This window comes from Microcebus murinus, chromosome 14 (assembly GCF_040939455.1).
Source record: "Microcebus murinus isolate Inina chromosome 14, M.murinus_Inina_mat1.0, whole genome shotgun sequence".
NCBI lineage: Eukaryota > Metazoa > Chordata > Mammalia > Primates > Cheirogaleidae > Microcebus > Microcebus murinus.
The window spans coordinates 8505413-8521394 of NC_134117.1; the positions used below are offsets into that span (position 1 = coordinate 8505413).

The 15982-nt window shown below is 53.7% G+C and overlaps 2 protein-coding genes across 15 annotated transcripts in view; both read right to left on the reverse strand.

The window, feature by feature from the left end:
• Positions 1 to 489, reverse strand: part of BTBD16 (BTB domain containing 16) — a 45399-nt gene extending 44910 nt beyond the window's left edge. For both annotated transcript variants that reach the window (XM_012781284.3, XM_012781283.3), the window contains exon 1: positions 250 to 489. The gene's annotated coding sequence lies outside the window, so the exon portion shown is untranslated. The remainder of the gene's footprint in view (positions 1 to 249) is intronic.
• Positions 490 to 6725: 6236 nt separating this feature from the next.
• The window catches only part of TACC2 (transforming acidic coiled-coil containing protein 2), a 201989-nt gene continuing 192732 nt past the window's right edge, over positions 6726 to 15982 (reverse strand). For all 13 annotated transcript variants that reach the window (XM_076009733.1, XM_076009731.1, XM_076009735.1 and 10 more), the window contains 5 exons: positions 14983 to 15026; positions 9470 to 9630; positions 9094 to 9200; positions 8617 to 8737; positions 6726 to 7261 (listed from right to left, as the gene is read on the reverse strand). In XM_076009733.1, coding sequence (XP_075865848.1) covers positions 7196 to 7261; positions 8617 to 8737; positions 9094 to 9200; positions 9470 to 9630; positions 14983 to 15026 — 499 coding nt within the window. In that variant the 3' untranslated portion in view covers positions 6726 to 7195. The remainder of the gene's footprint in view (positions 7262 to 8616; positions 8738 to 9093; positions 9201 to 9469; positions 9631 to 14982; positions 15027 to 15982) is intronic.

The following is a 15982-nucleotide window of genomic DNA, read 5'->3' on the forward strand; positions in this document are numbered from 1 at the left end:
TATCTCAATGGCCTGGAAATGTATTTGTTCTTTTTTCTCCCCCCCTGGAAATCTGCCCCTGGTTGGGTTTTGAGAGTCAGGTCCTAAGCCCCTCCGAGTGGGCAGGACCTACTTGTGATGGTCTCCTGGCTCCCAGGTTCCTCTGCTTCCTCGCCTGGAATCCCCACAGCCCCTCCCTGCCGAGTAGACCAGACGGAGCCAAGTCCAGGCAGCACCTGTCACTACGACGCCCTTCTCGGTCGTACTTACAGTTCTGAAGCCCTTCCGCCCACCAGGCGTGTGTTCACAGCAGAAGCCGGCCGAGTGGAGGAGCTCTCATTGCACTGGTCTCTGAATCACCTGGGAGCTGGGGGCTGGTTGTCTTCTCAGCCTGAAGCCTGGGAGCTCTCATGACATCTGGGGCTCACCCTTTTCTTCTAAGGGGCCAAGGTGCTTGGGCAGGGGAACTTGCCTTTGGTTTCCACGACGGCGTTGTGGGCACCATGGCAGCGGCAGGGAAGGTTCCGAGCACTTCCTGTGCCAGGGCCTGGTTTCAGCACAGGCCGGGGGCTGCGTCCTGGGCTCTGGCCACAGAGGCCAACATGGCTGCCGGGCACTTCCTTTCCCGCCTCCCTCCATAGGGCAGCGGGCCGGTCCTGCTGTTCGCGGCAGCTGGGGCAACCCAGAAGCATCTCCAAAGGGCCCTAGTGAGAATCAACCCCAAAGCCTCAGGCTCATCTGTAAAATGAGAAGATTAGACTAGCAGGTTCTCAGTTCCCTCCGAGCTCTGGCAATCTAAGGTGCTCTATCTCTGGCCTTTTCTATCCAGAAATGTTTTGATAAAAATATTTCAATAGAAATCAAGTGTTTTATATTATTAATAGCTATGCCTAATGAGCTACTGTGTCGATGATGGTTTTTAGTCTGCTCTCTCTGGGAGCTAAGAACTGCTTGAAAGTCAAGGACAAGACCAAGAGCTTCATGCCGGGGTCCAGGGTGCAGTCTTGCAGTGTCCAGCAGTGTGGTCTGCAAAGCCCACGCCCTGAACTGGGGCTTGGGAGGTGGAGGCACATTGGTCATACCCACGGGAACCCTGGCCCAGCAAAGGCCTGGACCGACCCCCGGGGCTCACAGAAGGCCCCGGTTACAGTAATAGGAACTTGGGGTCAGCCCAGCTTCTAAGACCTGAGACCAGCCTCTCCTGAGTCACAGAAATTATAAAGTAAAAAAGAAAGCAGGTAGCTGTTCTGCCTACCTGTAGTTGTGTTCTAGAAACCACAAAACACCATAAACGGGAGGCACTTCTGAATTTACCTCCTTTTCAGCCCTCAAATCCTGTGAGTGTACCCCTCCTGACACCTGTGTTCGCTTTGCAGAGTAGCGGGTTGCTGTGGGGTGTTCTATGAGTGGCTCACCCATCTCCGCCTCCCCAGAGCCCAGCCACCAAACGTGGCCCTTAGAAAGTGCTCGACAAACCTCTCTAGAATTGAGTAGTTGGATGTACTGGTCCACAACCACCGCTCTGCCTGTGCATGTGGAGGAGCATTTCATGTGTGTGTGCACGTGTGTTTATGCATGTATACTATATGTGTGTGTATGTCTGCTTCTGTGTGGTCACAATCCTGGTGTTTGTACCCAACCACCGGTGTCCTTGTCTGCAATTTCATCCATGTATGCATGTGTGTTAAGAGCATCTTTGGCTGTTTGACTAACTTCCAGAGGTGCACTTGGGGTCAGAACAATGTCTCTGGGTTGTACATTGGATTTGAGGTTTGGAAGTGAAACAAGAAGGGTTTCATGATGGCTCACAAATGACCCTAGCAGCTACATCATGGGGCAACGGGGGGATGCCCTCCAGGTACCACGCCCGGGGCACCGCTGAGAGCAGGCCTTTGGGTTCCCTCTAGTGGCCACTCTGGGGAAGTGTCGCAGGGTGCCACACTTCCTGCTGCCCCTAAGCAGACCCCTGGGGCTGATGCACTTTCTGCAGGTGGAGCTCGGGGATCCAGGGCATTCAGTTTACCCCTAGAACCCTTAGCACGTGCATCCCCCATGCAGCTCTTGGCAGCTGAGCTACTAGCCAAAGTCAAAGACAGCAAATACAAATAAATGGAAATAGCCCCCAGCATTTTCCCTTGAACGCTCTTTCCCGGAGGTGCCTGGATGTGCTGGAACCCAGCCTCTTCCTGGGGCCCAGCCTGTGAAGCAGCTCAGCGGACCAGAAATCAAAATCTCCTGTGTCACGGTTACAGGGGGATTCTGGTGAGTGACCATCTTTTTTTTTTTTTTTAATACTTCGGGGACGAGGCACTCACTGCCTCACCAGAAAGCCCCATTCAGCGCACTCCACCCAGTCACCCCTACACTGAAAGGAGCACCTGACTCTGACTAGCTGTGTGACCCGGACACATCCTTAACCTGCTTAGTGAGAAGAGCAGACCCAGAGCCCCCGAGTCACCCAGCTACGGTCCAGGCTGCTGCCGGGTGCTGCCAGCTCCCCGTGCACAAGTAGAAGACAAGCAGAGACTCCCATGGAGGAGAAGCCCAGGGAGGGTCCTGCCCTTGCACTGAGCCCTACGCAGCCAGGGGGTGATCTCAGCGGTAAGAGAGGAGAACTATAGTAGACTGGGTCAGACACTGGCCACGAACTTGCGGTGCAACTGAGGAAGTCCTCTCCTTGGCTCTGGGTTTCCATTTTCTTGTCTGCAAAACAAAGTTTCCACCAAACAACTCCTCAGCTCCATGCACAGTGGATTCCTTCATTCCAAGATGTTCCGGACGGTGGTGATGCCCACGGGGCTGCCCAGCACTCGCTCCGTGGACTCCTTTAAACAGTGTCTGAGTGTCAAGGTTGTGCTGGGTGTTGGGGACAAAACGGGAGCGGAGTGACAGGTGAGCACCAACTCTGCCACTTCAAATCCTCACATCGCCCATGATGTGATTTACTTAAAATTTGTCCTTAGGAATACACTTACATTTTGACATATAATTTTTGCTACTTACAATGTTTTTAAAGTAAATTTATCAGTGAAATAACATATTTGGTATGCTGGTTTATTTCTAAAATACTTTAAAATTTAAAAAAAAACTACATAACTCTGTTTTTCCACGTCCTTCACCTGTTCCATGCAGAGCCCCGATGGCTTCTTTCTTCGGGGCTCGGCAGCCTGGGGTGGGAGGGGTCTGCGGGGGACACTCCCTGGCATGGCTGTGGCCCCTCCGATCTCACAGCCAAGGGTCTGAGCCCCAAACGTGAACGGATCCCCAGGAGGCTCTCTCCCATCCCCCTCCCCCCGGCATCCACTCTGTCCTCACAAGACCTTCCTACCTCAGTGACGGCACCAAAGAAATGCTGAGCCAGGGGAGAAAATGTTAGAAGCTCAAGATTTCAGCTGACTTGGCAAACAAGTTCCTAAGAATGCTGAGAATCCAGAGCTTAGCGGGGGAGGGGAGCCGCAGATGGAGGTCAGGTGTCTGCTTCTCACCCGGCAAAGCAAAATGACGTCCTCAGCAGCGTCCCAAGGACGAACACGTGCAGCACGCCCAGCGCGAGACAGAGTAAGTGTGGGAGAACAAGCAGGGCATCGCAAGCCACACGGATGCCCGAGGCCAGGCCAGGCACCCCTCACAGCAGCCCTGTGGGTACGGAGGGATGCTCGGCCTTGGGCCCAGAGAGGGTGAGTGACCTATCCTGATCACACAGCCAGAAGGTGGCAGAACTGAGACCCTACAGTCCAGCCCCTGGTGAGGTGCTGCCTCTAGGCACTGGTTGGCAAATTCAGCTGAAACAGAAATGGCAGGAAATGTGACCAGGTTGGGGTATATATTATGGTTATGAGTGTAATGGTGGACAGACTATTTCAAGGTATTGCTGAAACACCTGGGTAGGAGTCTCCAGCGTGTAACCAGCAGGAGCTAAGACTGCAGAGCCAGAATGAGGAGGGCATAGCGCATGGGGGCGGTGGGGGTGAGCCTTCCCCTCCGCCTCCCTGCCAAGTTGCCCACGGGGGAGTGAAGCAAGAAGAGGGTGCAGTCATCTCCAGCCCAGCCCTCTCTTGTGGGGCCCTTCCTGTCTCCCCTCTCTTGTGGGGCCCTTCCTGCCCTTCTTGCTCTCTGACACAGCCCCCACAGGGTCCAGGGAGCAGCCAGGCAAAGGACACACACACTGCCCAGTGCCGGTGCCCATGCGTGCTGACCATGGTGATAGGTCTCTTTCCTGCAGCAGCCCAGGGGCAGAGCCGTGCAGGGCAGAGCCGTGCAGGGGCAGAGCCGTGCAGGGCAGAGCCGTGCAGGGCAGAGCCGTGCAGGAGCAGAGCCGTGCAGGGGCAGTGCCGTGCAGGGCAGAGCCGTGCAGGGCAGAGCCGTACAGGGGCAGAGCCGTGCAGGGGCAGAGCCGTGCAGGGCAGAGCCGTGCAGGGGCAGAGCCGTGCAGGGGCAGTGCCAGGTAGGGCAGAGCCGTGCAGGGGCAGAGCCGTGCAGGGGCAGTGCCGGGTAGGGAGGGGGCCAAGCACAGAGCCTGAGGCCAAGCCCAGGCTGCCCACACCAGGCCGGGCTGCCAGGCAGACAGAGCAGCCCAGAGCCGGGTCACACGCCCTGAAGGTAGAGACGACTGAGCGGGGAGCGAGGGCTGTGCGTGGCACAACCTCAGTGGAAGGGTATTTGGCAATGGGCTTCCCGGACTGCGAAATGTGCACACGCTTTGAGAAAGCAAGCTGTCCCTCACAGCTGGGCCTTGACCACAAGCACCTTCGCCGGACATCAGCTCCAGGCAGGGCTCTCGGACTGTGAGCGTCAGGAAGACAGCACGCCCGCGGCGTGCAGACAGAACGTGCACCACGCGCCACACACGGGCCAGACGGATCTCCACCCTGTTGCTTCTTTGCCCATTGCAGTCCTCGCTTCTCCCCGCGCGATGTACGGATTTGCCCAGTCCTGGAACCTCCTGCGTCCCGACAGCACCCAGCACAGAGCAGAGCCGGCTCCTTAAGCCCTCCCCAGAGTCCCCTGCGTCCTTCCCCGACCCTCCTACCGAGGCCTCGACAGCGCCCCCTGGCTTGCGCCCTGCCTCACTGCAATGAGCAACAACCCCAACTCACTCAACCAACGGGGGTTTAACCCAGGTGACCCACTCTTAAGAATTTAATCTAAAGAAGTGCTCACGCTCACAGACGTATAGATACGTACGTGCGTAATGATAGCAAAACACTGGACGTGATATAAATGCCCGTTGGCAGGGGGCTGGCAGATTACATTTTGGTACCAGAGTGCTATGCAGCCATTCAAAGAACGACAAAGAGCTGTATTTATTGATATAAAAGTTTACTGTCACGTGGTGGTCACGTTATGGTATTAATATTACATGAAAAAAGGTTTATGGGGGGGAGGGGTGACAGGGGCAATATATGTAACCCTAACAATATTTGTACCCCAATAACATAAAAGGGAAAAAAAAGTTTATGAAACTTTACGCACACTGAAAATGGCTACAGGTACAGTACTACATTACCTCTTAATAATCCTGCTCTTATAAATATTAAATATTTCAAACTGAGAAAAAAGACACATAAAAACATTAACAGTTTCTTGGTTTGGGGATTATGTGTGGTTTTTCCCCATTTACCTCCTCTTTTGAATTTTTTATTGATAAATATAGAAATGTTTTACTTAAATAATCAGAGAAACTAAACTTACTGCAGGGGGAGCAGCCACAGCCACGGTGCCTGGGCAGGAAGAGGGGCGGCCGAGCTCAGGGCCATCAGGGTCTGCCTTCAAGCTGACGGCCCACACCCCACACCCCGCTGGCACAGGTGTTCCCCTGAAAGATACATCCACATCCAATCCCCCTACCTGTGAATGTGACCTTATTTGGAAACAGGGTCTTTGCAGATATAACTGAGGCTCTTGCGTGACATCATCCCGGATGTGGGATGGGCTCTGGATCCAAGGACGGGGGTTCTTGTAAGATAAGAGAGGAGGGGGCCACGTGACCACAGGCAGGTTGGAGTGTTGCAGCCACAACCACAGGGACGCCAAGGAGTGCCAGCAGCCAGCAGAGGCTGGGAGTGAGGCCCGGAGCAGAACTCCTCCACCTCGGAGCCTCCAGGTGGAACCAACCCTGCCAAACCTTGGATTTGGGGCTCTGCCCTCTGCAGCTGTGTGAGAATCAATTTCTGCTGTTGGAAGCGGCCAAGTTTGTGGTGATTTGTTGCAGCAGCCTTAAAAAACGGGTGTGGATCTGCCCACCCTGCACCCCGGAACCCCCGAGCAAGTCAGGAGCGATGAGGGACTCTTAGCACAGGCACGTTGCTCGTTTCATCTCCGGAGTGGCTCAGCTGCTGGCCTGCCACCAGCAAGGGCTCGCCCCTTCCCAATCCGTCGGCGGGGAACGGACATGTCACGGCTGACCTTCGCACAGGAAGGGACCGGACGGGAAGAGTGACAGCCTGCTACTTCCTTGACCCAACAGAAACAGATTTGCCTCCGAAAGTCAAAGAGGCTTTGTAAAAACCAAATCCAAGCTAATCCAATGCATTCACTGAATTATTTAAGCAGCGAGTCGATATTTCTCGATGGTTTCATCCTGCAAACCCAGCCACGGTAACGAAGGAAATGCTATTTAAATCCGTGGGCGAAGAAATGTTATTTAAATCCCAGGCAGAGAAAAGGACAAATCTAATATTAAACAAAGGCAAGAAAAGACTCAACCCTTCCCAGAAAAGAAATCATAGCCACACTTATTGCCAAGATCCAAAGAAAAAAGTTTATTTACAATAGAGAATTTTGTTTGAAACATGCATTTTTTTTAAAAACAAATCAGCAAATGCAGATCAAGTTTACACTCCTTAAGGCAAGAGTCCCTATGCACGCTGTACATGTTCATATTAAATCCAAAAGCTGCTCACCCTGGGAACTTGTGTACAAAGGGCAAGGCCAAGGTCAGCAATTTGTCTTTTATTAGAGAATCAGACAATCTCCCTGATACAGGAACTCTGAGGTCAACTTGCTATGAATTATACTAGGAAAATGCAAACCAATAGCAAGAGGTTCTGATAGTCTCCTTAGTACTGCATACAATCAAATCAACTTTATTTAGAAAGGAAATACAGTAGTGCATACGAAAAAGTGAAAACAGAACCTGTCCACGTGATTGGAGGAACAGCAGTGTGCCGACGGTCATATTGCACGCAACAGCCAAGTCCAGACATTTGGTTCAGAGTTAGCTTTTCCCCATCTTAGCAATCAGTTCGTCACAAATCTTGGTGAGCTCTTCTATCTCTTTATTCTGCAAGTGAAGACAAGATAGAAGTTACTGATGTTGGAAGTCTACCCAATCAGAATGGACATTGGGCTTTTGGGAGATATGGGGTCCACCGGGCCACTTGGTGCCCCCAAAGTTATCTAAAGCAGTGAGAGAAATGACTTGGAGCCAAACGACCTGAGGATATACCCCAGCTCTAGCTGTGTGACCTTGGGCAAGTTACAAAACCTCTCTGAGCCTTGGTTTCCTCACATCTCTAAAATGTAGGTGATGAGGGATCAAAAACCACCTATCAGGTACAATGTCCACTATTCTGGAGATGGTACACTGAAAGCCCTCACTTCACCACTATACAATTCATCCCCGTAACAACACCACCAACAACAAAAAAACAACCACTTGTACCTACTAAATCTATCAAAGTAAAAGTAAATAAATAAATAAGATGCGATAACATCTGTCCTTCTGATAACTAAATGAGGTGAGAAACGTAAAGGTCCCTGGCACAGGGACCAGCACAGAGAAGAGGATTAACTAGAGTGGTTCCTCTCCCTTCATTTGCCTCTGAAGGACGTAATCAGAGGTGACAGGTGACAGTGGTCTGGGCTGAGCCCTTTGGTGGCCATTTTGAGAACTGGCACAAGGGGGGCTGAGCAGTTCCACTCGGACGAGGTCACTAGCATTGTTTGCAGGACGCCAGATGGGTGGTGCTGTGGGTACCGGGGACACGGAGAGAGGCAGGAGCAGACGCAAGGTGGCTTCAAGGTGATCCTCATGCCACACCCTGGTGACCGCCCAGGGGACTCTTAAGGCTCAGCAAATTGTCTGGAATGGTGCTGCCTGTCTGGAGACACCTCCTTCAGGAACGCATGCAGGGAGGGGGCCTGGCCCTTGCTCACAGGACACTCCTGGGCTGAAGGAGCGTCTCATCCGGACACCCGGGGAGACAGTGTGCACAGCGGACGGAGCGCCAGGTTCAAAATCAGGAAACCTGGGCACGCGGTAAATGACCTCAGGAAGACGCCCCCGGCCGTGAAGCCAGAGGACACCTGACACTGCCCATTTTCTGCATCAGCTGGTGGCCGCTGTCGGGGTGGGTGCCCCGTCTACTCCCCGGTAAGCACGCTGGGTGCAGAGTTCAAGTGCCACACCTGGCACACCGTAGGTGCTTAAAAAGTACTTGACGAATGAATGAATGCTGAAAACGAATGAAAATGGCAATAAACGCCCTGCAGGCTGTGACTCCAGGAAAGGTGGAAGGGAAGCGGTCTCAGGGCTAGCGCTCAACTGGAGGGAGACAGGGGTCTGCTCATAGCGCACAAACTTGCCCTCGGGAGCGGCAGTGGGCCGGGGGCGCCAGGAGGCCGCCGGGTCCCTACCTTCTGCTCCAGCGTCCTCTCCAGGGCGTCCACCCGCAGCTGCTCCTTCCGCAGGCTGGCCTGGTGGGCGGCCTGCTCCTGCTGCGCCTTGCCTCGGACCTGGGCGATCTCAGCATTGGCCCTGGCGGGGGCGGGGAGCCGCAAATTACCACCCTTCCCCCTGGGGCGCCAGAGGCCCTTGCCGCCTCCCAGCAGGGACAGTGGTCTGGCCTGGCCCCAGCTCCCGTCACCCGGAGCCAGCGCGCAGAGGCCCAGGGGAACGCCGCACCAGACCCCACTCCTGTGCACCAGGTGCTCTGGGCGCCCCGGACATCGCAACGTGCGTCCTCCACTTACGGAAACGATGCGGGGAGCGTGCCCTCCGCACGAGTCTTACGGAGAGTGCACACGGACTGCCCACCCGTGCCGAGCCAGCCTCAGGGGTGCCCGGGCAGGGGCTGCCGAGTGGCCCGGGGGGGCAGAGCCCGGTCGCTTTACCTGTCCAGTTTCTCCTCTGCGTGCACCTTCAGCGCCTGGTACCGCTGCTCCTCCTTCTTCACCCGGGACAGGTACTCCTGCGCGCATCTCTTCAGCACCTCTTCGTTCTGACGCCAGGGAGGACGGGCTTGAGTCCGTGCGGAGAAAGGCCCAGGAGCGCCGGGAACCCCACGAACTCCCGGACACAGGTTTAGCCCCAGGCAGCCACGTCTGCCTCCCCGGCCTTCCGGGACCCCGCGCGAGTCACAGGTGGCTCACGATGGACTTCAGAACCCCTAACCCCTGCCCTGGGGTGCCCCGCAATCTCAACCAACCTGCTCCCCCTTCTCCACCCCACTCGTCCAGCCTCCCGCTCGGCCCCCCGCCCCACACCCACCTTGCGGAAGCCTTCCAGGACCTCCTTCATCTTCTCGTATCTCCTGAAAAGGTCGGCCAGAGACTTCTCCACGGAGTTCAGGTCGGCCAGGGCCTGCTCCTTCTCCAGGACCAGCTGCTGCACCGTCTGGTGGGAGACCGACTTCTCCCTCTGCTCGTCCTCTGGCAGAGACACAAGGAGCCGGACGATGGAGCCCAGGAGTCAGAACTGGGGCCCGGGGGCCGGCAGAGGCCTCAGACCAAGTCAGCCCGACTGGCGGGGGCATGACAGACCCCAGCGTTTCCTGGGGACGGACCCGTGCCCCGGAGCCCTCCCGGACCTGGGCCGTGCGGCCTCACATGGGGTGGAAATTGGCCAATAGTCTTTCACCCGATCAGCGTAGCCCCTTGCAAATCTATAACGCAGCCCCCAGGGATTCTATGTGGTGGTTGGCAGCAAACAGATCCACGAGGTAAAAAGGAAGACGTCATCACCGAATTTTGTGTTGGGGCAAGAATGAAGGGGTCTGGGTTGTGTGCGGTGGGTCTAAGAATCATCAAGACACACAGCAGGTCTTTGGAAGTCCTTAGAACACCCCAGAAATCCAAAGCCCATGAAACTGTCTCCTCTGAAATTCTATTACATTTCACACAGAAACGGACAGCTTCTTTGATACTGCAAGTGTACCAAGAACTCCAAGAAGCATGGAGCTATGTCTGTCGAAGTGAGCTTCTCCATCATGGTGTACAAAACAATGCAATTCTTGCCCAGTTCAGAGCGGCTCTGGCCTCCACCCCACCTTCTGGCTCTTGGCCACTCCAAGCAAATGTCTGCCCCAAATGTCTAGAAAAATCATTTCCATATTTCTGGGAAAGGCTTTCCCTGACCACATAAAACAGCTCCCCTGCCGCATGGCACCCTCTGTGCTCTCTGTACTGATCCGTCCCTGGCCCAGGTGCGCCCAGGTGAGCGAGGAATCATTTGCTCTCTTGGCAACAGTGGAGGGTAGAAGGGAGAGGCCCCCACTTGGAGCTCCTGGGGAGGGAGCTCAGCAGACCTTTCTGTCAACCCCAGGTCAGCTGGGAGGGGGCTGCCCGCTGCCCAGGACTGACTCTGAGGGCTGGCTGCCATAGGACCGATCATATCTGGAAATTGCCACGGCAAGAACAGCAGCAGCAGGTGCTCACTGGGCCCTGCCATGTGTCAGGGCCATGCTGGCTGCTCTACTCATTGTCCCTAAGCCAGTACCCAGCAGCCAGCCTGAGCTCCCCAAAGTGCAGACTAGACCACCCCACTCCTGTGTGGGAAGGAAATCCAAACCCTCGCCCACCTGCCTGGCCTCTACTCTCCCTGGCCGCTCCGCCCCAGCCACCAAGGCCTCCAACGCCCCAGGTGGTCCTGCCATAGGGCTTCCAGGGGCTCCCTGCCATTTGCTCAGGTCTCTGATCCCATGTCACCTCCCCAGAGTGGGGAACGCCTCAGCAGGGGGTCTGCTCATCCCCATTTAGAAGGCGAAGCATGGAGGGTTTGAGGAGCTAAGCCACTGTTCACCGAGGAAGTGGCAGAGGCCAAACCCAGAGCCGAGATCGTAACCGCATCTCTACCTGGGCCTCTTGCAATGACAGACCTTGAGGGATGTGGCGGCTCCCTTAGCCGTGGGGAGATTTTGCCACGGGTTCTTTTCCCTCCGTTTCCAGATACGACAGGTCGGCATCTTGCCCTACCTAGAGTCAGGCACATTCGTACCCATGTGGTGTGGTGTGGTGTGGTGTGGTGTGGTGTGGTGTGGTGTGGTGTGGTGTGGTGGGGGCCACATCCTGGGTTTTAACTCCGTGTCTGACATAAGCCTGCTCAGAAGTCCTGGCCTCTCAGGGCCCCAGGGCCTCGTTTCCACACGTTCTCACATGTGAGTGTGCGCCTGCTTCAGCTGGCGAACCCCACAGGCTCCGACTCGGTAGGTCTGGGGGGGGGGGGGGCGAGAATCTGCATCTGTGACAAGCCCCCCGTGACGCAGACAGATGCTGCTAGTCCGGGGGCTCTGCCTGGAGAGCCACGAGCTTAGAAGATGCCTAATGTCCCCCCAGCCCTGCCTCTGTGATCACAGGACTCCCAAGAGCTCTCACTACCAGCGGCCCGGAGCTGCCCAGGGCAGCGGCTGAGAGGCGCCAGCGCCTGACCGCGCAGGCTTGAATCCTGTCTGGGACACTTCCCTGCTGTGCGACACTGAGCAGGGTTTTTAACTGTCTCGGCCTCCTCACCTGGGATAGGGGATGACAGTATTTACATCTCACGGCATTTGGGGGAAGATTAAATGACTATATGTTAAAGCCCTAGACACCCAGGAAGAGCCCAATATCGGTGACCCATTATCAATAGCATCACTGTCCATAATGAACCCCGTGACAGTCACCCCTGGATCGGTATGACAGTGTGTCACAGTGACCAGTGAAGGAGAAATTTTCAACACACAGAGAGACAAGAGTCCCCAGCAATCTGCTTGCTTCATCTAGACTCCTAAAGGAAAGGGGCGTTTCAAAGTCTCACTAGTAATCAAATGCTTGTTTTTATTCTTTGAATTTCAGCTGCTTCCTCAGTTCCCAAAACGCTGCACAATGTATAGTCTGGGCTGATTGGAGCCCATGTATACATTTCACTTCTCTTAGCAAAGGAGCCATTTATCAAACCAAGTTCATCTGATTTCCTGGACCCAAGACTTTGCTCAGGTTTCCTTTCTCCTGCCCCAACCCTTTTAAAAGTAGAATTGCCCAGTTCCCAGGAGACTGAGGAGGCAAGGACGCTTCACAAATCTTTTCCTAAATGACAAATGCAGTTAGGTTCTTCGAACCAGGAAATCAGCCTTAAACCAAAGGCAGTCTAGACTTGACAGCAAAACAATGCCCCTGAAGACTTTTCTGGCTTTTCAGGCAAAAACATCATTAAATAGCGTGGGAAATGCGGCAAATTCACAAAAGCAAAAAGAACAAAAAAAAGAAAAACAAACAAACAAGGGTTGCAATGGGCAGGTATTGTATTAGGGGGAAAGCATTTACTTACCAGGCTTGCCTGTTTGTTTTGCAAGCAAAGGGTAAGCAGCAACAGAAAATGGAAGCAAAACAGATAATCAGGGCAGTTGTTAGGAAAGCAGAAAAAAATCAATTGCAACAACCTGGAATGCAGAAAGCACAGAAGTCTCTTTTTGTTCTGAATGCTAAATAATCAATAATTGAGCTTAATAAGACATATTCTCTTTAGGAACCTTTGATGAGAATGACTGACAATGGCAAGATGACGTCACCCTGGTGTGGAGCATCCGTGAACGTGGTGTGGAAGCCCCGGAGCCAGGGAGAGCTAACAGGTGTTGGTGGGACTGGTTTCAACTTCAAGACGCTATTGCATTCACTCTGGTCCTGAGCTCTCCCGGCCCGAGTTTCCCTTCCAAAAAGGATGCAGGTTATGTGCGTGAAAATGGGAAGAGAAGTATGGATTTCAGACAGGACTCATGAGCGCGGTTCCATGTATGGAGAGACTCAGACTTGCCCAGAGGGAAGGCACGTCAAGTCCTCTGCTGTCCTTCACAGGGACAGGAGGACCTTGAAATCTGAGTTGGCCTTAATCAATGACCTGCAACAGTGACTGAGGATGACAACCACAGACCTGCCACCTCTCTGATGAGAAAAGCTCCGGAGAAGAGGATGACGAAGAGGATGATGAATGGGTGAACGAGGAACAGAGGCACGGTGAGATCCCACCCCTGCGTGAGGATGCTGCTCCAGGCGGGGATGGTGGAAGGGTCCTCCTGCCCACCCAGAGTGCTCCCCGGAACAGGAAAATGCTCAAAGGGGTTGCACCTGCACTTCGGATTGTCTAGGATTGAAAATATCCTAACCGCTCTCACTTACAAATATTCTTCGAGGAAAGTCTGAGAGTCGAGTAATCTTTCTGTCACAACAAGGACAGGCCGCTTGTGCCAACTAGAGATGTTCTCACGATTTTAATTCTCAAGAGGGAACATCTGTTTACATCAACTTTGCCAGCTGAGCAATGAAAGATGATGGCTCTGGGCAGCCTCTCCCCGAGCAAAAGCTCACACCCTTCCCCCGACTTCAGCATTTGCTGACATGTCATCACCAAGGGCAAACATAACAATATACGACCCTGAGATGGAGCAGGAGGTTTCCAGATGAGCCATGGTAGGTCTAAGTGATGTTGTCACATCCCAAGACTCCAAGGAGGCCAAAAGGTTGTGCTCCACTTGCCAAATACTGCATATTGGATGACGTAAATCCTCCATCCTGAACGTTTTTTTACCAGCATTTTCAACTCCAAGGGTTTAAAATGTTTTAAAAATCTCATCCATGTGTCCATAAATTTTTATACCAATTTAATAAAGAAATTTCATTTTGATAGAAAGCAGGCACCATGAAGCTCAACCTCAGAAACACCTGAATGGGCTTCCCCTGGAGCTCTGGGTGGAATGGGCTTTATTATAATAAATCAAAATGAAAGCTCCTTTGGGTGGACAGCACTCAACTGCTGGCCTCTTCGCTGTTCTCGACGCTACTGTTACGTTTATCTCGGGACAAGCTAGAGGTGTGATGTGACTCACACATCCAAACGTTTAAGAGAAGGGCACAGTGTCATACTTGGCCACATAAACTGTGGTTTGCAGTGACCTGGAGTTTTACTCCATATATCCTTACAAGAAAAGGATCTTTAAAAAACCCATTATCATGAAGCCTAAGCAAATAGAGAGACAGATGGACACACAAGCAATCTTCCCTTCCAAGAATCATAACATCATTCCTGAATAGTGGTCACTAGCATAAAACCCTGGGCTTGGAACTTCTGCAAAGATCTTTCTTATTTTCTTAAAAAGAAAGTAAAGAAAAGAAAAAGAAAAAAAAGACCCAGGTGTGAGAAACATATAACTTTAGACCTTTTTTTTTAATTGAGGGCCAAAGCAATCTGTCAGTACTGGCTGCCAGGGGCGCTGTGTTAAGATGGATTCTGAGGCAGCGTCCAATCTCAGAAACAGCGCTATGACTCATGAACAGGGTCTGCTGCAGTCACAGGAGGTGGGGGCAGGGCAGTCACCCCATGGCCCACCGTCCTTGCCCTAGACCCTCATATGTAAAGCCTAAGTGGAGTATTTTGTCACTTGAGTCTAAACTAAAGTAGGGTCCAGGGATTTGATTCCTATTCTCTCATAAGCAAAAAAGGCCCCCAAACATCCCAGGAACCAGCCCAGATCTCTTTGCCCACGAGATGGGACAGTCTGTGGCCGGCTCCCATGGTAGCTACCGAGCTCACTGCCTCGGTTTCCCACGGGCACGAATAACGCCACGGCAGGTTCCAGCAGGTGCGCCCGGGAGGGCCCGGGCTCTGTGCCCTGGAGCAAGGCCGTGTTTGCTGAGACGCTTTGGTCCCTCCCTCCCTGAAGGATGTCGTGCTCTACAAGGAGCCCACCCAAGCCTCCTGTCCTCCAGCGCCTCCCCATGGTCTAGACACGCCACGGGAGGCCCGTGGACACCCACCTATCATCTGAGCGATGGTCTTCTCATACTCGGCCACGATTTTCCTGTAAGAGAAGCAAAGACGCGTTGGAGCCATGGCAACAGGAGGGGTTTCAACCTCACACAGGCGCCCCAGCACTGGACATCAAGGGCCTGACCAACGTCCAGCGGGACAGGCCTCATCTGCCAAGGTTGGGCTCACACTTCCAGGGTCCCCTCCTCCCTCGGCCCTCTCCCTGCGCACCTAAATAGGTTCCTTTTCCTAGGGCGTGGCTCTAAACACACCACCCCAGCAAGATCTTCAACACCCCCCACTGCCCACTAAGGAAAAAAATAAGGCCAAACCTACAGCCCACAACTGAAGCCTTCCACAGCAGCTCACCCAAGGACAGACTCGCAACAAGAAAGGTGACCACGACGCGAGCCCACTTGGGCTCTTCCGAATCCTACACAGAACACTTTTGTGTTTTCTGTGATTAAACACCTCCCTGCATCCCGTAATCCTGAAACCATGATGGATCTTTGAGGCTGCGTTATCTAAACCCATCACTGCCGAGGAAACAGAGGGAAGGGAAGTGTCCTTTCAGAAGTGTGGGGAGACGGGGACCAAAAGTGCTTTGGCTGTGCTGTCTTTCCACTGTACCCTCCAGTGACCCTGCGAGGAGGCGCTCAGTGCCCCCAGTACCACTGATGGGGACATTGGGGCATCAGGTGCTTCGGAAACTTTTCCGGGATCCCAGGGCTACCAAGTGGCATGTGAATCCAGGCATCGGACTCTGGAGCCTTTGTATGTAACGCTATGCTCTGCTATTTGCCCCCATTTTACAGACAAGGAAAGTGAGGCACAAAGTTAAGTAACGTGCCCGAAGCAGCTGGGAAGCAGCGCCTGACTTGCCCCTGGTCTGGCTGCAGGGGCCAACAGGCTGACATCCGGGCCGTCCAATGCCAGTGCAGCTGAACTAGCTGGTGACATCTTGAAATTCTACCACATCCCTTAGTTCACAGCACTCCCTGGGCCCCC